At 38.1% G+C, this 22,619-nt stretch overlaps 1 protein-coding gene across 1 annotated transcript; it reads right to left on the minus strand.

Moving 5' to 3' along the window:
* Positions 1–1,442: 1,442 nt before the first annotated feature.
* LOC137024963 (nuclear factor 7, brain-like) lies at positions 1,443–7,841 on the minus strand. Its single transcript, XM_067392939.1, has 6 exons — positions 6,975–7,841; positions 4,578–4,673; positions 4,246–4,476; positions 4,099–4,121; positions 3,898–4,016; positions 1,443–3,537 (listed from the first exon to the last, which is right to left on the minus strand). Exons 1-6 carry the CDS (start codon positions 7,344–7,346, stop codon positions 2,993–2,995), a joined length of 1,386 nt encoding a protein of 461 aa, XP_067249040.1. The 5' UTR covers positions 7,347–7,841; the 3' UTR covers positions 1,443–2,992.
* Between the last annotated feature and the right edge of the window lie 14,778 nt (positions 7,842–22,619).

Below are 22,619 nucleotides of genomic sequence, written 5' to 3' on the forward strand. Positions count from 1 at the left end.
TACATGGGAATAGATGTGCATGAGTGACCTGTTGAAATACATCAGTGAAATATTATTAAATGTTGTTTGAATTATTTAAAAATAAAATGTCAAAATGTAAGTCATACTAATTTAAAAATTAGTCATAATATTGACACAGTTAATAAATATATGTTATTAGAAAACTAGGCTATATCACTCATTTTTGGGGGTCAGCCACTGTTAAAATAGCTTAATATATAATCAGACAGATCCACGTGTCATTATATTATTAACATTTTACCAAAATCAAGCTGAAATGGATTTAGAAAGTTTTTGACCACCGAATGTTGGACACGTGTTTGTCTGTCATTAGAACGGCAGCATTTGAGGCAGTAAGTGCATCACATTACTTTCATCAACTTAAAGGTGCCCTAGAACTTCTTTTTAAAAAGATGTAATATAAGTCTAAGGTGTCCCCTGGATGTGTCTGAAGTCTCAGCTCAAAATACCCCATAGATTTTTTTTAATTCATTTTTTTTAACTGCCTATTTTGGAGCATCAATAATTATGCACCGATATATAGGTTGTGGCACCTTTAAATCTCGTGCTCCCCCGCCCCGGAGCTCGCGCTTGCCTTGAACAGCATAAACACAGTTTGCACAGCTAATATAACCCTCAAAATGGATCTTTACAAGATGTTTGTCATGCATGCTGCGTGCATACATCGCATCGGATCATGTGAGTATAGTATTTATTTGGATGTATTACATTTGTTTCTGAATGAGTTTGATAGTGCTGCGTGGCTAAAGCTAACATTACACAAACATTACACACTGTTGGAGAGATTTATAAAGAATGAAGTTGTGTTTATGAATTATACAGACTGCAAGTGTTTAAAAATGAAAATAGCGACGGCTCTCTTGTCTCCGTGAATACAGTAATAAACGATGGTAACTTTAACCACATTTAACAGTACATTAGCAACATGCTAACGAAACATTTAGAAAGACCATTTACAAATATCACTAAAAATATCATGTTATCATGGATCATGTCAGTTATTATTGCTCCATCTGCCATTTTTCGCTATTGTTCTTGCTTACCTAGTCTGATGATTAACCTGTGCAGATCCAGACGTTAATACTGGCTGCCCTTGTCTAATGCCTTGAACATTGAACTGGCATATGTTACTGTTACGTAACAGTCGGTGTTATGTTGAGATTCGCCTGTTCTTCGGAGGTCTTTTAAACAAATGAGATTTATATAAGAAGGAGGAAACAATGGAGTTTGAGACTCACTGTATGTCATTTCCATGTACTGAACTCTTGTTATTCAACTATGCCGAGATAAATTTAATATTTAATTCTAGGGCACCTAGAATAAAGTTTATAGTAGCTATCTGGGCACTCACTTTTTTTATGTAATTCGGCCAAAATATTATGATGTAAAAGAAAATGCTGTATTTATTAAATCAACCAGTTCTTTATTTACCCTTGCATATCAAACAAGACAGACCAACATATGTGCGGCACTCAAAAGATATTGAAGTGGCAGTGGATTCAGAATACAACCCCTTCAATATTACATAATTATACACCGTAAAAAAAAAAAAAAAAAAAAAAAAAAAAAAATTAAGACCACAACTCAACATTTTCTAGTGATTGATCACATCTAATTTTTTCAGTTGGCCTACTTGAATTTACATTTGCCATTTCATAACCATACAATTTAAACAGATATTTTAATATTTTATGTTGCAAAATTAAAATGAAATTGTATTACAGAAATGATTAGACATGTTTAACATGGTCCAGCAAAAATTGTAGCAAAACGATCATTTAAATGTTACTTAATTGCATTTACACACACAGTTGTATTTTAAGTAAATATCACATGATCAATGTAGCAAAATTCAATGTGGATTTGAAAATCAGACAGATACTAGACACGTTTCAGACTACTGTGTGCCTAATGATGATGATATAACACTTTTTAATGAATGAAAGTAAACTGCAGCTAATAGAGATATTTGCGCCTTTTTTCCACAGTAAAGCAAACAATGCAATCCTACCGTTCATGTGCTAGCGATAAAACACCAAATATAAACATTTATTCACAAGACCAACACACTAATCCACAAGAAACTGATTAACATAAGCTGTAACCGACTGTCATAAAACTTTGAACTGATGTCACTGCCACACGATAGGCTGAGGTGCCTCACATGATCCAAGTTAACCGTTACACTTTTTCCAATGGTAAGAGATACAGACCCTCTCATCACCCAATAATAACACAAACTGCTTGTTCAACTTCATGCAGCGATGTGCAGACCGATTGGTGGCTGACTTGAAGCAGTGCATGCTGGTTATAAATGTTGTCCGACTTGAGACAGAATGATTGTCGGAGAGGAGCTGAAAACGGAGACTTGAAGTCAGACACTGTTTTGCTTCCCGTAGTGATGCTTGTGTTACGTTTGCATACTTTATCACAGCCGAAATAAGTGAAATAAATGGAATATTTCTCAAAAATACATATATATATATATATATATATTAAACAAGAATAAAGTTCAACATAAACATATATTATTTAAATACCAAAGTGGGGTCTACATTTTTATCAGTTTTATTTTGATAAACAAGAAACAATGTAACATCATGACTACATGAAAAGAGCTTTAACTGTTATAAAAATACAGATTTGTGAACATTAGTGGAACTGAAGGTGTGAGAATAAACATGAAACACACGTGATCGCTGTCATGTGGTGAATCCAGCCAATCGTGGAACAGCTGTGTCGTCATCAGAGCTTGTGCAGCTGCTCTCGAATCGCTCTCATGGTACTTTGATGCCATACGTCTCAGTCACATGGCGTTAGCGCTGTCTCAGGTCAGACAAAATTTCTAACCAGCATGCACTGCTTCAAGTCGATCTCTCTGCGCAGCGCTGCATGAAGTCAAACAAGCCTAATCTCTGGAGCAGCTGAACCTGACTGCAGAATCTGGTGCTGCAGCTTCACTCACTCATATTTAACTGTGATTTTCTGCTGTTACAAACACTTTAACTGGTAAAATCCTCAGAGGGGAAGTTGTGCAGAGATTATATAAGAATGGAAAGACAGTCTCTGTGAAGGATGTCCTGAATGTGCGCAGACAGTTTTTGGTCACAGGATTAGAGAATGACACTGTTCCTCCATCATAATCCAGCTGAACTCTCACACGCTGAACCTTCTCTTCAACAGTAAAGGCAGTCCAGCATTGCTCTGGGGATTCTGAGCTGTATTCGCTGTAGATGTACCCCACACGCCAGACATTAGAATTAGAGAAAACTTCTCCCTTCCTTTGATTTGATGCTGTGGTTATTCCAAGACACCAGAGTGTATTGTCACCAACCTTCACATCCCAGCAGTGTGTTCCTGAGTTAAAGCCCTCAGAACTCAGGACACACGGATACTTGTTAAACCTCTCTGGATTATCAGGACAGTTTTTATATTCATCACTGTACGACACACTGGTCAGATCAGTAGAGAGTGTGAGACATGGATGTGCTGTGTTTGGATCTAGAGTCAACGGAGCTGCAGAGAGAATAACATCAGATTAGAGGATGAAATATGATGGCATTAGAAATGTAAATGTAAAACTCATATAAAGACTTTCTTGAAAGAGATCATAAATCATAACAATGGTCTCTCAGTTACTGTCAGAATGGATTGAGGCTTCAGGTTTAATATCCGTATTCAATAAACACTATTGTATCCTAATACATAAGCATAGACCACGAGGAATAGACTTTTTATGAGTTCACTGTTTGATCTGATGATTTTCTGAAATACAGTTAAGATTTCTTACAAATTCAAGTGATTATATTTCTATCAAATGTTTTAGTTTTTATCTGAACTATCTTTTGCACTGGTATTGAATCTGCTCAGACTCACTGTGTTGGACAGTTTCCAACATCTTCTTCCAGACTCTGAACGACAGGTTACCCAGGTAATGTGACACATGAATCAAAGCTCCAGAACTCATCTCTGGATCCGGCTGTGAGATCTGGACTCTGGAGGAACATTCAGGAGTCAGAACTGCAGTGAATTTGAGTTCAGATCCACTGAGAGAAGAGATACGAGCAGCTCACTCACCTTTCCATTGTGACGCTAAAGTTCTGGAAAATAAAGAGTTTGAAAACATTTTAATATCTTATCAAACTATTATTGTCAGTGAGTCTCTCTATACAACATTGACAAGTAGTTTTATGCTCAAAGAATGAAGCCAGATTCATTTGTCACCTTCAGAAACGAGACGTCATTGGCTTTCATCATCTCCTCCATGTCTTTGATTGTGTGTGAAAGAGCTGAGATGTGTCTGTTCATCTCCTCCAGCTTCTCCTTCATCTTCTGCTTCTTCTGCTCCTCTTCCTCCCTCAGTGCAGTGATTGTAGCTTCTTCTTCATCTCTGAGAAACTGATGAAGCTTCTCAAACTCTTCTTTAATCTGATGCTCTGTTTGCTCAGCTTGAGACTGAAATCAAATCACATTCACTTCAGTCAGCTCTGTATTAAAACACACTCCACTAATGTCATTAATAAACTATTAGAGTATTTAACTCTATATATCCTCACCTTGATGTGTTCAATTATCTCATCATACTCTTCTTTCATTTGTTCTCCATGTTTTAGCTTGGTTTGTAAGGATGTCAGTGCTGTATTAAATTCCTCCTACAAGTTAAGATGAAAATCTGTGAAACTTAAGTAGCTAAGAGGTTTAAACATTGTATGTTTGGATGCTTTTGTTGTTATATAGGTGCTGGTCATATAATTAGAATATCGTGAAAAAAGTTCATTTTTTTATTGTAAATTATTTTTTAAAAAATGAAACTTTCATTTATACTAGATTCCCTACATGTAAAGTAAAACATTTCAAAAGTTTTTTTTTTTAATTTGTTGATTAGAGCGTACAGCTAATGAAAGTCCAAAATGCAGTATCTCAAAATATTAGAATATATACATTTGAGTTTCATTAAATGACCATCCCTACAGTATAAATTCCGGGTATCTCTTGTTCTTTGAAACCACACTAATGGGGAAGACTTCTGACTTGGCAATGGTCCAGGAGACAATCATTGACACCCTCCACAAAGAGAGTAAGTCACAGATGGTCATTACTGAAGAGGTGGCTGTTTACAGAGTGATGTATCAAAGCATATTAAATGCAAAGTTGACTAGAAGGAAGAAATTGGGTAGGCAAAGGTGCACAAGCAACAGGGATGACCACAAGCTTGAGAATACTGTCAAGTAAAGCCGATTCAGACACTTGGTAGAGCTTCACAATGAGTCAAATGAAGCCGGAGTCAGCGCATCAAGAGTCACCACACTCAGACATCTTCAGGAAAAGGACTACCAAGCCACTTGTGAAACAGAAACAACATCAGAAGCATCTTACCTGGGCTAAGGAGAAAAAGAACTGGACAGTGAACAGTGGTCGAAAGTCCTCTTTTCAGATAAAAGTAAATTTTGCATTTCATGTTGAAATCATGGTCCCAGAGTCTGAAGGAAGACTGGAGAGGCACAGAATCCAAGCTGCTTGAAGTCTAGTGTGAAGTTTCTGAAGTTAGTAATGATTTGGGGGGCCGTGACGTCTGCTGGTGTTGGTCCATTGTGTTTTATCAAGTGCAAAGTCAATGGAGCCATCTTCCAGGAGATTTTGGAGCACTTTATGCTTCCATCTGCTGATAAGCTTTATGGAGATGCTGATTTCCTTTTCCAGCAGGACTTTAGCACCTGCCCACAGTGCAAAAACCACTTCCAAGTGGTTTGCAGACCATGATATTACTGTGTTTTATTGGCCAGCCAACATGCCTGACCCCTGAATCTATGGGATATTTTCAAGAGAAAGATGAGAAACAGTCGATCCAACAATATACAGATGATCTGAAGGCTCAATAGTGCCTCAGCAGTGCCACAGGCTGATCACTTCAATGCCACACTTCACTGATGCTGTAATTTGTGCTAGGAGCAAGTCATTTAATATGTGCTGCCGACCAAGTATTGAGTGTACAAATGAACATACTTTAAAGAACTTGAACTTTTCTGTTTTGAAAATCCATTTTTTGATTGATCTTAGGAAATATTCTAATATTTTGAGATACTGGATTTTGGACTTTCATGAGCTGTACGCTCTAATCATCAAAATAAAAAAAAAACAAAAAAAACTTTTGAAATGTTTTACTTTACATGTAGGGAATCTAGAATATAGAAAGTTTAATTTTTAAAAATAATTTACAATAAAAAAATGAACTTTTTGATGATATTCTAATTATATGACCAGCACCTGTATTATTTAGTAACCCGTGACATTTCTGCTGTTTTGTGCCAACGCTGTTACATTCAAGATGTGAACATCAGAGGGGTTGAAGCTCATCGCAGAATATCAGTAGTAACCCAGATATCATGTGATCACTGAAACAATGTTGAGTCAGTGTTGATGCGTCAATGCTTAATTGCATTGAATTAACGTTACAAAGTGATGCTGGTTTAATATCAATTTTGCACCCGCAATTAATGTTGAGGAAATGGTGAGATTTCAACAAATCAACGGTAATGACATTGAATCATCGTTACACTGTGATTGATTCTACATCATTGCTGTTGAATCAACACTGAAATGATCAAAAATTAATAAATGGTAATGTTGAATCAACAGCTGGAGTGCCCTCTGGTGACTATCTTACATCAGACCTCAACATTATTTCATGTTGACATTTCAGTTGTATTTTCATTGTGGGGTTTTTTTTGTCAAAATTTTAATGCTGCTCCAACATAAATTAAACGTCAATTTCAACCAAAATGATGGTTTGGATCAAAACTCAACATTGTATCAATGTCACCATGCTGTCTGGGAAGTCATGGAGATTTAGTCTGAGCAAAAATAAATACTGGTCATATATATATAATATAAATAATACTGTTCCTATGTTTATCACTGTATTTAGCACTTGAAGTGAGAGACATTTGTTTTACCTTGTAAGATGAAAGCACTTCACTGATGGGTCTGAATGTGTGATTGGCGTGTTTCTCTGAGTCTCTGCACACTAAACACACAGGCTGTTTGTCCTCCAGACAGAAGAGTTTGAGTTTCTCACTGTGTAAGCTGCAGATCTCCTCATTTCCCTCCTTTATCAATGAATCGCACAAGTTTTTTAACGCTAAATTAATTGGAGGTTCATATTTTGAGGGTCTCCTGCAGACAGGACACTCCTGAGAATCCTTAGTTTTCCAGAACTGTTGTAGACACTCTTTACAAATACTGTGACTACAGGACAGAATAACAGGAACCTTGAAGATTTCACAGCAAACTGGACAAGAAAGCTCTTCCACAGATTTTGAATCCATTTCCTCGTCTTGTAAAAGATCCAGTGATCTACAATTTACTTTCACTTTCTGAACTTTGGTTTGAAAAGTAAATAATCATTACAATCAAAATCTAATCTGGGTTAATTCAGAAATACACAAAAATCTTGATATAATTTGTCCTCCTCTGTTCTTCACAACACTGACTCGTTTTAGCTTTCAGCAAAAATGAAAGCTAGAAATAATGACTAGTCACTTCCTGGTAGGTTTTGTAAGAGGGTGGAGTTTCTGAAGACAGACTGGTTGTAGTTTAACCGTTTATTTTATTTGTGCTTTCAAGCATATTCTGGACTCAATGGACTGAATAAAGAATCAAGTGAGAATATGTAGTATTAAATATGAGAAAATTATAAGAGAATGTAATCCTATAAAACAAAAGTTGAATAAAATATGTATTGAGATTGAGACTGTCAGTGTGTGGAGGAGACACACATTTCATGACTGGATTCATGAGCTTTCAATTCAATATCTATTCATTTTGATACATGGATATAGTACATGTTAATTTTTCTCAAGGACAAAAATCTAATGTTGTAAACTACACAGCTGGAAAATGATTATTAAAGGGTAATTATTACCATTTTTTTTTACCATTATTACCATTACCATTTTTATAATACTAACATTATGATAAAAATATTATGGTAAAAATATAATGAATATGTAATATAGTTTTTTTATTTGTAGTTTTTTTTTTATTTGCAAAAAAAAAAAAAAATAAATAATAATATATATATATATATATATATATATATATATATATATATATATATATATATATATATATATATATATATATATATATATAAAGACTAGAACACAATACTTTTAAGGCCTAAAATTTTTTATTAGACCCTGCGGAAACCCTGATATAGGTTGCCGACCCCTGGTTTAGGCTGTTAAAAATGTAATTTAGCCAAAAAATAATTTTTACTTTAAATAAATGTTCATGTTAAAGCAGCCTACTTCAGTGTAATATGTTACCATATCATCTCGCTTAACACTGAGAATTTGAATAATTGTAATGTGACGATCATGATTTTCAACGTGAAAATAATGGGTGCGGGTGCGTAGATGATTTGTATTTAACTGAAGATTCAGGTGATGTTAGAGCTGATTCACACATCTCTAATACACATTAACAGACTGTGACCCTCACATCATCTTATCGCCACCTGAACACAGCTGTGCCAATCCTGCAGCTGTATTTTGATGAGGCAGGTGATCTCTGTCTTTCTTTTTTGCTTTCTAGTAGTCAGATAAAGCAAAATAATAAATATATACAGGTGCTGGTCATATAATTAGAATATCGTGAAAAAGTTCATTTTTTTTGTTGTAAATTATTTTAAAAAATGAAACTTTCATATATTCTAGATTTCCTACATGTAAAGTAAAACATTTCAAAAGTTTTTAAATTTGATGATTAGAGCGTACAGCTCATGAAAGTCCAAAATCCAGTATCTCAAAATATTAGAATATTTACATTTGAGTTTCATTAAATGACCATCCCTACAGTATAAATTCCGGGTATCTCTTGTTCTTTGAAACCACACTAATGGGGAAGACTTCTGACTTGGCATCGGTCCAGGAGACAATCATTGACACCCTCCACAAAGAGAGTAAGTCACAGATGGTCATTACTGAATGGCTGTTTACAGAGTGATGTATCAAAGCATATTAAATGCAAAGTTGACTGGAAGGAAGAAATTGGGTAGGCAAAGGTGCACAAGCAACAGGGATGACCACAAGCTTGAGAATACTGTCAAGTAAAGCCGATTCAGACACTTAGGAGAGCTTCACAATGAGTCAAATGAAGCCGAAGTCAGCACATCAAGAGTCACCACACTCAGACATGTTTAGGAAAAGGACTACCAAGCCACTTCTGAAACAGAAACAACATCAGAAGCATCTTACCTGGGCTAAGGAGAAAAAGAACTGGACAGTGAACAGTGGTCGAAAGTCCTCTTTTCAGATAAAAGTAAATTTTGCATTTCATGTTGAAATCATGGTCCCAGAGTCTGAAGGAAGACTGGAGAGGCACAGAATCCAAGCTGCTTGAAGTCTAGTGTGAAGTTTCTGAAGTCAGTAATGATTTGGGGGGGCCGTGACGTCTGCTGGTGTTGGTCCATTGTGTTTTATCAAGTGCAAAGTCAATGCAGCCATCTTCCAGGAGATTTTGGAGCACTTTATGCTTCCATCTGCTGACAAGCTTTATGGAGATGCTGATTTCCTTTTCCAGCAGGACTTTAGCACCTGCCCACAGTGCAAAAACCACTTCCAAGTGGTTTGCTGACCATGATATTACTGTGCTTTATTGGCCAGCCAACATGCCTGACCCCTGAATCTTTGGGATATTTTCAAGAGAAAGATGAGAAACAGTCGGTCCAACAATATACAGATCATCTGAAGGCTCAATAGTGCCTCAGCAGTGCCACACTGATCACTTCCATGCCACACTTCACTGATGCTGTAATTTGTGCTAGGAGCAAGTCATTTGCTGTAATATGTGCTGCCGACCAAGTATTGAGTGTACAAATGAACATACTTTAAAGAACTTGAACTTTTCTGTTTTGAAAATCCTTTTTTTGATTGATCTATAGAGAATATTTTGAAATACTGGATTTTGGACTTTCATGAGCTGTACGCTCTAATCATCAAATCTTTTTAAAAAACACTTTTGAAATGTTTTTACTTTTTGATGATATTCTAGTTATATGACCAGCACCTGTATTTTATATTTTTAAGTATTTGGTGTTTTGCAACAATAATGTTCAGACAATATCTATGATTTTAAAAATATTTAAAATAATTAAATGTTATTATATCAACCTCTCAAGAAGAGACTGGAAAATATGTGAAATGTCTATAATTTATAGTGAATTCCTACAAATAAAATGTTTGTCCTAAAATTTCTGTTGCATCAATAGTAACAAAATTCATCCATCTTCCAAGTTTTATTCCTGCTCATTTGCAGGGTCCGTTTCACACAAACGCACACACATTTTGATTTGGCACAGATTTTATGCCAAATTCTCTTCCTGACATGAAACACAAATGTGGCTGTTATTTGGCCTTTAAGGTTTTGCTCCACAAAAGCTGATCAGAAATCAAGAATCAAAAAGTGCTGGAATAACGCTGCACATTTTGTATATTGTTTATATTTATTTATGTTAGGGCTGTCAATAGATTAAAACTTTTAAATCACGATTAATCACATGCTTCTGTGTGAATAATAGCAATTAATCGCACATTTAAAGTCAGCATGAAATCATCAAAACTCTACACACAAATAAGAAAACTCTTCACCAAATCAGCAAAACATTGTAGTTCACTTGCAAGAGCTAATAAACCTTGCTTAACTCAAACCTTAATAACAATTGTATTTTTGTATCAAACAGTTAACACAAGCCATCACATTAATAAGCACACAATGCGCCAACTACACACTGATGGTATGAATAAAAACACATCTGGCTTTTGCTTTCTCTGTGCACAAGGTAGGCTATGTCAGTTTGAGGTCATACTTTGAGAGATACATATTATGAGATACATATTATGAGATCATAGTTCTGTAAACATACAGGGACCCAAACTTCAAGTAATGGTGTTTATTTACACACATCAAAACAAACACAAGTGTTTTTTTTCCAAGTCAAAACACAAAATAGTAATTTCAGTGAGAAAAAAAAAAAAAATTCAGTCTACATTGTGTCGTCTCTCTGGGTCCGGCCACAAAATTTAGTCAATATCACATGCAATGTCCTCTAGTCCAAGGCACCGGGGAAAAAATCTTCTGGAATGCCGTATCCAGGCCTGACATGATGCCTGGTCAATATCCCCACATGCCTCCTCCATTGCCTGTAAAAGGGCTATGCGTTGATGGGGATGACGGTCATAGACCTTCCAGCACCAGGCAGAGAAGAACTCTTCAATTGGATTCAAGAATGAAGAGTATGGGGGGAGGTTGAGTACAGTGAAGAGTGGGTGATCTTTAAACCAGTTGCGGACCAAAGCAGCCCTATGGAAACTAACATTGTCCCATATGATGACGTATCTGGTCTGCTCTGGTCTCTGAACATTAGTGAGCATGTCATGTAAGGTGTCCAGGAATGTAATAACGTATGCAGTGTTATATGGGCCTAGGGTTGCATGATGGTGAACAACACCATTTTGACTTATAGCTGCACAGATAGTTATGTTACCACAACGTTGTCCTGGGACATTGAATATGGCACGGTGTCCAATAATGTTCCTGCCACATCTCCTTGTTTTAGTGAGGTTAAAACGTGCGTCATCCACAAAAAGCTGCTCATGGCATCTGCCTCTAGCTCCATCACTCTCTGGACAAGACAAAACAAATGCAGCACAGCAGGCCCATGCACAGTACTACAGTATGCACTTCCAGATTCAGTACCAATGATACTATAGCTTACCTGCACATAGTCATATCGCAGTTGTTTTACACGTTCACTGTTTCTTTCAAAAGGGACTCTGTAGATTTGTTTCATTCGGATTCTGTTGCAGGCAAGTACACGACACAATACAGAAATGCTCACATTGTGTATGTTTTGGAAGGTGGTGTCATCCTCAATTATGTGCTGGTGAATTTCTCGTAGCCTATTGGATTTATTTGCAATCACCATATTGACTATATGGGTCCATGTATGGTATTGTTGTGTTTCTCATTAGAGTATGGCAGTGCTACAAAGCTTACTGCAAAGTGACTGTACTAACCGATTTTCATTTTGAAATGTCCTTATGATGCTTGCTACAGTGTAGCGGCTCAAGTTAGGCTGAACCCATTGGCCAGCTTCCCTCAGGGTCATCCCATGGTTGATGACATGGTCCACTATTGTAGCTCTGAAGTCATCAGTAATTCTATTTCTTACTCTTCTTACCCTTCCTCTTCCCCCTGCTCGTCCTCCTACTTCTTCACCTCCACGTCCTCTTCCTCGGCCTCCTCTAATTCTCACTCTTACTGCTCCTTCCATTGTACTCCACACGGACAGCTTACCTGCGGCTTATTTATAGTGCTTAGGCTGATTGCAAAGTGAACTAGTTATCTAAAACAGTTTTCACATGTGACAGTGTGCTAGACAGTTGGCAAAATAGTGTAAATAATAGCCATACATGTGTATAGTTTTGATAGGAGTGTGTTGATCATTTGGAAATTGAGTGTAAAGCAGTGAGTTGTGATTGTGATTACATTTCGATGACTTGTGTTTCTTCTCCACCGCAGAAACCACCACAGTTTCATCAATGCCGTCAAAATTATTAATTTCTCTGTTTTTGTTGATCATAAAGTACAAAGTAGATAAGGAAAACTAGGATGCCGTTTGTATTCAAAGCACCGCCATTACTGTTTGCAGTGTCTGGAATGGAGCGCTGTGATTGGTTGAGCGGATATATTGTGTTCTGCAGAGAAGGGAGACTGGCGTTTGTTGCGTTTTGGAAAGAAAAGGAGAAAACATGACAGAATAATATGACGGATATCGCATTTTGCGCAAAATGACTTTTCAATACTGACCAGATACAATACTGATTTTGACGGAAACTCATTTTTTAAATGGCGTTTATTGCATTTTGGAACCAAACTCTTCATATATAATTTTAATAAAAAATACAATATACAAATATATACAAATTTAATACAAAATACAATATAATTTGAATCACATACTTATAGTGAAATTAAATATACATCAGTTATCTTGTTTGACATGTTTATTTTGTCATCATTTGTTGTATCCAGCAAAGTAAATCATCAGATTGGGTGATTCTCATAAAACTGTATTTTCTGCAAGCATATTTCAAGGTAAATTTAGATGTCTTTCCAAAAAAGGACACTTTGAGATTCTAAAAGGACACCTAATAACTAGGGATGGGCATTTTTCCAAAATATTGTATTCGAATATTTGGGCTCATAAAAAAACGAATATTAGAATATCCGTTTATTTAAATGACGTTAAACAAGAAGGATGTTATTTTTTTTAATTCATCAAGATTTTGTAACCATTTCTGAACAAACTTACGATTAGGCAATAGACACAACAAACTTACGTTATATATCTTAAGCTTTTCTTTTAGCTCAAATCATTAAACAATATGTGCAAACAAAAAAATATATATAAAGAACAAAATCATTTAAGCTCAAGCTACGCGAACGAGAAAGACGCTAATAAAGCAGACAGCGCCAGTTATAGTACAAAACATAGCCTACATAATACACTCAAGTCAGGATATGGTTATGTTTATATTGTTTCATGTTGAGAAAAACAATAATATCCACATGCTCATGTGAGAAAACGAGCCGCGCTGACAGACGATGCAGAAATAAGATAACGATAATACATAATGGCCATGTTAAGCTAAGTTTCTAACAGTAGCACTTTGTGTTTTCTGTTCGTAAATATATCTCCCTCGACGAAATTTAAAGGAAGCAAATGTCTTAAAATCATTTTGCTATCAGATAAGTCTTCTCGGCTCACTCAGGGGTACAGCTGCGCTAACCTGTAGTGAATGCAGTGATGGACAGCTGTCTTTCCCCATTCGACCGGTGTTTTGATTTCATGTGCTTTCTCAATGTGATATTATGATCTCAGTTTCATTAATTCATTTTAACAAAAGTAATTCCATTTTGTAAGATCATTTTCATCCAAGTAATTCCAAACTTCGCAAGGCAGACGACAATATTATGTGACGATCAAATAAAATAAACTTGTTAAACATGCTCCACAGCACCACCAGGTGCATTTAGTTATAACTGTGAGTTTTAGTGCTTAAGATTTATCATGGATTCACGGCATTTACGGCCAGCAAAGCAACATAGAAAAATTTGAATAGTATTTTGATTTTTCGAATATTAATTACAGGTTGTAAATTTTGACTACATTGAGACATTCAGACTAGTCTGAATTCTCTCTTTTGTCAAATGCGCAACCATCGAGCGCAAGTCTAAAATCATCCATAAGAATGTGATGGACTGACTGACTAACTGGCTCTAGGCTGCATTCATGCACTTCGTGAAAGTACGAGGGGCCAAAGGTTGTCCAAACAACAGAGCTTTGCTGCTAACGAAATGACTCCGGGTCCGAGCCTTCCTCGTACAGGAACTTCAGGAGTCTAGTCTGAAACACCTGCAGGATCGCCGTTAAATGTTGGCAATAAGGGTAGGTGTACTAATGGAAGGACTGCCCCCAATTGCCTCATCTATGGCAGCATACCACTTCAAGGATGCTGTTGTGAGCTCACCATCCTCAGTGCTCAACCCTGTAATTGGTGGACATCATATCCCAACAGTATAGGAGACCAGGGGCTCTGGTGGGTGATGAGAACGCAGGTGCTGGGCTGGTGTTATCTCATCAGTAGAACCTCCTGAGGGAGCTGTTCGTATCCTCTCTGCGTTGAGCACAACAGCGAGCCTCGTGCAGAAAATATTGATAAGCAGGTCCTCACAGTAGTGGCAATCAGATCCATACTCAGATGGACATTTCGTTAATTCGTCAGATCACAGGAGGGGATTGCTTCTCGTGTCGTCCGCTCTTCACACGCAGGTCTACAACGAAGAATTTTCCCTAAAGCCTTTATGCAGTGTTAAGAGACCGATTTGAAAGGGAACTATGAATTAAACCAGCGTCTCGCCAATGAAGTTTTGATGGATGAATATTGCAATCAGTATAAAGACGAATGCAGTGATGTACAGGAGTCATACAGCAAGCACGAGTGAGTTATATTGATGTGCAAACTGTCATGATCATGAGTTGGAGTGCCCCATTTAGCCACTAGAGGGCACTCCAAAATGGACTCTTGTTTCACTGTTTTGGACTTCATTTCCCATACTCACCTCCTGGACTTGTTATCCCATGTCATTGCACCCAGCTGTTTTGTGTTTGCTCATTAGTTCTGTCTATTTAGTCTCAGTTGTTTCTGTCCTTGTTTGTGGTTTGTTAATGTTTCGTTACGTGCACCTTTTTGTATCTCTGGCTTTTTGTTTTTGTGGACTGATATCTGGATCTTGACCCCTGCCTGTTTTGGATATACGACTGTGGTTTACCCAATAAATGCTGCGCTTGGATTTACCATCTTGTTTGTGTGCATACCGTGACACAAACATAGTCCTTTTCAGTACTGCAACTTGTCTAACATGTTAACAAGCTCTTTGCTCTTGCACTGTACACATACTATACACTGAGAAATTTGAAATTTTTTGCTATGGTGTGCATAAATTTATGAATTATATTGACTCCTTAATAATTTGGTTATTTGGTGTCCTTTTGGAGGCTCCAAGTGTCCTTTTTTGGAAAGACACCTAAATTTACCTGGAAAAAAGCTTGCAGAAAATACAGTTTTGTAAAAAACAAACAAAAAAAACACCCAAAGTAAATCTGATGGTTTACTTTGCTGGATATAGCAAATGCCGATGAAATTAATGTTAAATCAGATAAATGCCGTATGCTTAATTTCACATTAAAGTCCCCAAGAACCGGAAGTTGCAAACGACTTTTCTCCAGTGTTGTGACGTATTTCCAAGTGAAACGGAATATTGAATAGAGGGCAGAGTTTTACTTTAGCGCTCTTCCTCTACATCTCTCGCTCATAGCAGACTAACGGTTGGAGGGGAGTGGTTTAAGCTGTAGCTGTTGTACAGTTATTAATCAATTTATGGGTTAGACATATGAATATGATAAATCATAAAGCTTTATGATTTATGATGATGCATATACCAACCCACGGGGGAATTAAACATATATTGTGAATTAATTACAACGAATTATAATCAATTACATATGATTAGTTCTAGTTTAATAATTATCTAGAGAAACTATGTTTGTCCAGCAAACAGTTAACTTCTCATAGAATATTACAACGGAGTTATTCTTTGGCCACAAGAATAACTTCCTATTATAGCATCAAAGCATAAAGCGATCGAAAAACCTTAAAGTGACCTGGTTTTGTTGAATGAGCAAAGAACAAACAAGCATGAATACAATGTTTCCCTTTCGAAAGGGAACTTCTACTCTGCCCTGACTGCGCTATGGGGAACGTCCTCCGTGACCCGTGCTCGAAATGCCAAAAATCACCACACTCCAATCCTATTGGCCGGCGACAGCCTAACACGTCAAATGGCGCGAACCGTGACGTATAAAGGGAGCGCCTGGGGAAACAGCCTCTTGTCTTTTCGCGACTGCTTTTGCTCGTGCCTTTTTCACTCTGCCAAAGTTAGTATGTCTGCTAAATCATTCAGGAAGTGTGCTGATCCTTGTCCAAGGTTTCTGACACCGGAGGACACACACAACTTGTGCGTTTTCTGTCTGGGTGAGGAGCACGCACGGACAGAACTCGAGGGTGCTGCCTGTGCTAACTGTGAGCGTTTTCCTATGAGAACGCTCCGTTCTCGTTTGGCCCTCTTCTCGAGGTGAGAGGTGTCACCACCCCTGCCTGGTGGTTCCGGCCCCGCATGTGCTGAGGCTCAGCGGCGATTGAAATCATGGGGCTCGCAGGTGGAGCTCGCTGAGGAATTTGAGAGGGGTGTCAATCTTTCTCAAGCTGAAGCGGCTGACGAGGACGCGTTTCTGGCGGATGACGATGATGTTGTATCCTTAACATCCTCAGAACCAGGAGCGAGGGCTCTCTTGGCTCAAGGCCCCGGGGAGCAGGAGATGGCCGAGGTGGAAGAACTGCAGCTGCCCTGGGAGCGCGTGAGGAGGGAACCCGCTCGCAGCAGGTTAGACGATCATTTTCTCTCTACTAATAACCCGGCAACTCCAGCGAGCCATCCATTCCTTCCCGATCTTCATGCTGAGATCGAGTTTGTGCTGCCACAGGTTACACCTGTTCTCTGTGATAGCAGGCTTTTCCGGCCTCTGTTTATGAATACGGTGTTGTTGTTGTACTCCCCGGTTAGGGTTTGTGTTTCACTGAGTGCATCACCTGTTGGATCGCACACTCAGTATGAGTGTTGGGAGTTTTGTTTTCCCGACTTCTCATGGTCGTTCGCACCACAGCATCTGGGATTCCTTGCTGTTTGATTGTTGGCTATTTGTTTTTAGCCTCTCTGTATGCAGCTGGTTTGGATACAGCGCTGTTGGTTTACGATGCTCGTTACGCTCATGCTGTTTAGCATGTTTAACATTGCCTGCTGGAATGTGTATGCCTAGACTCAGGTTGTGTAGCTAGTTCCCTTAAATTTGTCATTTTAGGTTTTACTGGCCCTTCCTGGTAGCTAGGGCCATGTCATGACCACGTGCTAGTGCCACATGGTTCTTTAAATAGCAGGCCTCTCCAGGCCTCTTTTATAGCTTCCTGTTGGCCCAGCTACGCTGGTCGTACAGGCATCATTCCATGATGAGTCATACGTTACTCTGTTGTTGCCAGATGTTTATAGAAGTCGTTGGCCCCCGTTGGGGCCTCCTTTCATGTTTTATCTAGCATGTTGGCACTGCTTGTATGGGTTTCTGTATGTCTCATACCCCTTGGGTATTATATTAACGCACTAGCTATTGCCGCGCGCTTTTAAGGTTACAGGCCATTTCAGGCCTTCCTTTGCTAGCATGTCGGAGTTTAGCTTGGTACTCCTCTCGCTGAGAGTAAAAGATGTTTTTGCTGAGTATTTTGTGCGTTTATTCCCTTTAGCTCTAGTCGAGCTAAAATATTTTCTCTGTCTATTTAACAGGTTCTATTTTTGATCCTAGAACTTTAGTGGCCGCTGGCTGATGTCGCGTGTGACGGGTGGGCCGTAAAGGCCTCCTGTGGAGCATGCTGACCTTTGACAGCAAATAACACTGCCACGAGCTGATGCCACGTGCCTGCTGGGATTATAGGCCCACGGGGCCTTTCCTTAGCGCATGATGGCGTATGTTGTACTCCTCTTGCTTAAAGAGTGCAGCGAGTGCACTGCTCGTTGGTTTGTGTTGGACGGGCTGTCTCGTGGGCACTTGCAGCTGTTATGTCTTGGTGTTTGCTCCACCTTGATATGCAATAGGGTGTGGCCCTACAGGCCATCCTGGGCTACCGCCGTCTGCATTCAGTTCTAGTTCTCTAGTGAACTCTGGTTATGTTGTAGGCCCTTTTCCCGGCCTCCATGACTATGTGCCCGCTTTACGGTCTGTCTGTTAGGTTGAGCTTTGTACTTCCCTTCGGGGTTAACTGCGTAATTGTGCTTAGCTCCCTAAGCTGGTATGGTTGTAGACTTCTATGAAGTCTCCCGTTAGGCCGGCCCCCAGGCTGGTTTGTGCTCCCCTGGGTCAGGGGTCTTTAGCGCACAGCCTCCTCAGCACCTTGTTAACGGCTGAGTAGATCCTTGGATGAGTGGTTGTACTCCCCTCATACGAGGGTCCAGAGCGTTTAGCTGAGTTCCGCCCTCCAGGATGCCCATCTCTGCGTGTGGGTTTGAGTTGCTTACTGCCCTTTCGCAGTCGCTCTTTCCTGCTGTCGCCGGCCAATAGCATTGGAGTATGGTGATTTTTGGCATTTCGAGCACGGGTCACGGAGGACGTTCCCCATAGCGCAGTCAGCGCAGAGTCTCGTTCCCTGTTCTCAGGGAATCATGGTTACATTCGTAACCTGAGACGGTTTAATATACGAAACGGGTAATATAGAGGTTATATGGCTAAATGTACACAAGTAGACACAAATTTATACAAAGTGAAAGTAAAAGGCAGAAAAGAGAGAGAGATGATCAAAGAATGGCAAATTACAACCAGCAGTAAAACCCTTTTAAGAGCCAACAAGAAAACTCAGTATCTATAAAATCTTAAAGAAGTTAATACTTGCATTTGGTTCGGTGTTGTGGTTTAGAGTTTCAGAGCGCTCAGTTTGGTGATGGTCCTTCTTCGGGAGGTTGTTTCTCCGTCGGGTTTTTCGAACAAGGGTTTAAACTGAGGAGTAATTATGACCGGAAAAGCGAGTTGGACTCCGGGGATGGAGCGTCGAAAGCTTGATGACAGGAAAACTTGTTTCCAAGAGACGCGTGTCATGGTGTTTTAAAGACAACAGCCCAGAACGCCTTCTTGATAACGTCCGCCAATGATAGCGTTGCAATTTTGGCGGTTTTCCACCTTCCTTTGTCCTGTCTCACGGACTAATTTGTATAATTTATGGTATGTCAAATCGGGTGTATTTTCTTCATAGTACTCCTAAAAACTGAATGATGCATTTGACAGAGATGCAACATACATGAGTGAATAGCTCGGACTCACAGCTTTACGGAGAGTTCAAACTCGACAGGTGTCGCCCATCATCTAAAGAAGATACACTTTATACTTTAATACTATCGTTTAACATGAAAACTAATCTACTACAGTCAATTCTACGCTTCTACACTAGTAACACATACATGCAACAAGCACTGCAATGGCAGATACATTCATATTTGCAGTAATCATATTTGTGCATACAGTCTTTATGTAGGAGTCTTTGTGTGTGTGTCTGTAGGTGCGTGCGTGTATTTTCTCTTTATTGCTGTTTGGAATACGGGCCTGTCTCGTAGTAACCCGAGCCGTGGTGTCCGCATCCCCTTTGAAGTCGCGAAGGGAATGTTCAGGAATCTATCGAAGCAGTCATAAAAGAGGTCTTGTGATCCATTGGTGTGCGCCAGGCTGGAGCCAAAGTGAGATTTCTGGACCAAAGTTTCTTGAATTGGGGCTTAAACATAGTGTATGGGGGGAATCTGCTGCCTTTCGACACTGTGCAGATGCTACAAAACGCTTTCAACACTACACACATTGTTTTGCAGAACACTAAACACACTTCTCTACATCAGACATTGTGTTTTCTTCCCTTTACGTTTACGTCCACCTGTTATAAAAACAATATAACTGGCAGATAGGGATACACATCTGATTCTTTGAGAACAGTGACTTATTAAAGGAATTTCATTTTAAAATATATATAAAAATACTGTAAATGCAGAGCGCCCATTGCTTGGTGTTGGATCTTGCCCTGGTGATGGTTGTGGATCTCTTGATGGAGTTGTACTGGGTCCTGCAACCTCCTTTTGACTGTCAGGTGAAGATTCTGTTGTGCTATAGGTGCAGAATCTTGCTAGAGGTAGTCAGAAGGAGTGCAGGACAAATATTATAGAATAACACAAGACACATCACTCTTATTGTTTTGAATGGGACAAAGTGCAACCTGTAATATGATGGAGTAAATCCTACCTTCTAAATAAGAGCCAATCACCGATTTGTAAAGTCATCGCGTCACTGCAGCGGCCGTTGGAAGCTCCGGTTCCTATAGAACCAGTCAGACGCACACTTATAGAGACGCACACTTAGGTCTGCATATGCGCATTAGCTTGATCCAGCCTGACAAATACCTTTTAGTGTCATGATTTGAGCATTTAGAAACAAAATTTATGATACAGTTGTTGTCAGATTTCATTGGTGATTTCAAATATGAAATTAAATTGAAAGCTTGACAAACAACTTTGGAGAATTTGATGTTTCCCCATTCAAGGAGATAAGAGTTTCACTTGTTTTTTCCCTCCTAGGACTTTTTTCCCAGTGCTAGCACGCTGGGTTTTTCTCCTAGGGTTTTTTTTCCACCCCTGGAAGTCAGCCGACATTGGCTTAATGTAGCACCATCTTGTTTATGTTACATATTACCACGCTTGTTTGTACAGTTTTAACCACTTCCCTTTTTTTTCTGTGCTTCTAATATGTAAAGCTGCTTTGAAACAATTACCAATTGTAAAAGCGCTATATAAATAAATTTGACTTGACTTGACTTGACTTGACTTGACTTGACTTGCATGCCCGAGAGGCGTTTCAAAGATGGCCGTCGAGTGAAATTAATTCTCTTAAAGGTACTTTGGTGCTGGGCGCTGTGAAGAAAATAGATTTGCAATTATTGATCTTTAAACAAGAGTAGCAGACAACTTCTTCACAACAATGTCTTTTTTATATGCCTTAACAAGTAGAACAATGAGCATTCACTTATACTTTACACCTACACTTTAATGTTTTTACATTTTAACAACAGCTTCCTACCCATACAGCAATATATATATACAGCTATGGAAAAAATTAAGAGACCACTCCAAGTTCAGAAATCAATGTTAAGTGGTCTCTTAATTTTTTTCCATAGTTGTATGTTTATATATATATTATTATTATTATTATTTTTTTTTTTTGACCAAATATATTTTAAATATAATAAATGTGTTGTAAACAGTGAATCTCAATAAAATATATAATATAATATTTTTTTTTAAATAGAAATTATATTTAGTTTCAACACTCATATACCAAAATATATTTCAAAATGTATTTTAAGGGCAAGAAATTCAATTTTACAGTAGCCTACATTTAGGATAAATGCAAATGGATGGAATAGTCAAGACATTAAAACTACATTAATAATATTTAATAATGCTAATGTATAAAATTCATCAAAGAACATACTTTACAACTTTACAATCTTTAAAAAAATAATATACGCAAATATATTTTTGGCCATTTTTTTATTATTTTGAAATATATTTGAAAAGATTTCTTATTTTTTTTAGCTTCTCACGTTTTAACCAATGCAAAAGGACAATTTAATAAAAAGTGATCAATAATTTCTTAATTTATGGACAGTATTTTTCTTCATGTTACATGCAGGGCTCTGTGTTACATGGGAATAGATGTGCATGAGTGACCTGTTGAAATACATCAGCGAACTATTATTAAATGTTTTAAACATTTTATTTTATTTAAATAATTTGGTCATACTAATTTAAAAATTAGTCACAATATTGACACAGTAAATAAATATATGTTATTAGAGATATTCACGCTTTTTTTTTGTAAAGCACATTCCACAAACAATTCAATCCTACTGTTTGGTCAGACAGATCCATGTGTCATTATATTATTAACATTTATTCACAAGATCAACACACTAATCCACAAGAAACTGATTAACATGAGCTGTAACCAACTGTCAGAAAGTTTTTCACCAGTGAATGTTGGACACGTGTTTGTCTGTCATTAGAACGGCAGCATTTGAGACAGTAAGTGCATCACATTACTTTCATTAACTTAAAGTTTATTGTAGCTATGTGGCCAGTTTTATCCTGACTAAAGCTTTACTGTAGCCGAATACATGACTGAGTAGTCACATTTTTGTAAAGGTAGCATTTAATTTATAGCATGAACAACTGTTTGTCTATGAACATAGAAGTTTTTTGGTGTTTGTAGAATTTAGCTAATTTAGCTACGTTTAAAAGACATGTACAAATAATAAAACATACTTTAAGGTTGGGGCCTATAA

This window comes from Chanodichthys erythropterus, chromosome 8 (genome assembly GCF_024489055.1).
Source record: "Chanodichthys erythropterus isolate Z2021 chromosome 8, ASM2448905v1, whole genome shotgun sequence".
In the NCBI taxonomy this organism is placed as follows: domain Eukaryota; kingdom Metazoa; phylum Chordata; class Actinopteri; order Cypriniformes; family Xenocyprididae; genus Chanodichthys; species Chanodichthys erythropterus.

Coding starts and splice junctions, on each gene's coding strand:
- LOC137024963 (XM_067392939.1), bottom strand. CDS start 7,346: ATGGATTCAAAATCTGTGGAAGAGCTTTCTTGTCCAGTTTGCTGTGAA. Junction 4,477..4,577: donor AGATAATTGAACACATCAAG/GTGAGGATATAT, acceptor ATTTGATTTCAG/TCTCAAGCTGAGCAAACAGA. Junction 3,538..3,897: donor GTTGGAAACTGTCCAACACA/GTGAGTCTGAGC, acceptor TTCTCTCTGCAG/CTCCGTTGACTCTAGATCCA.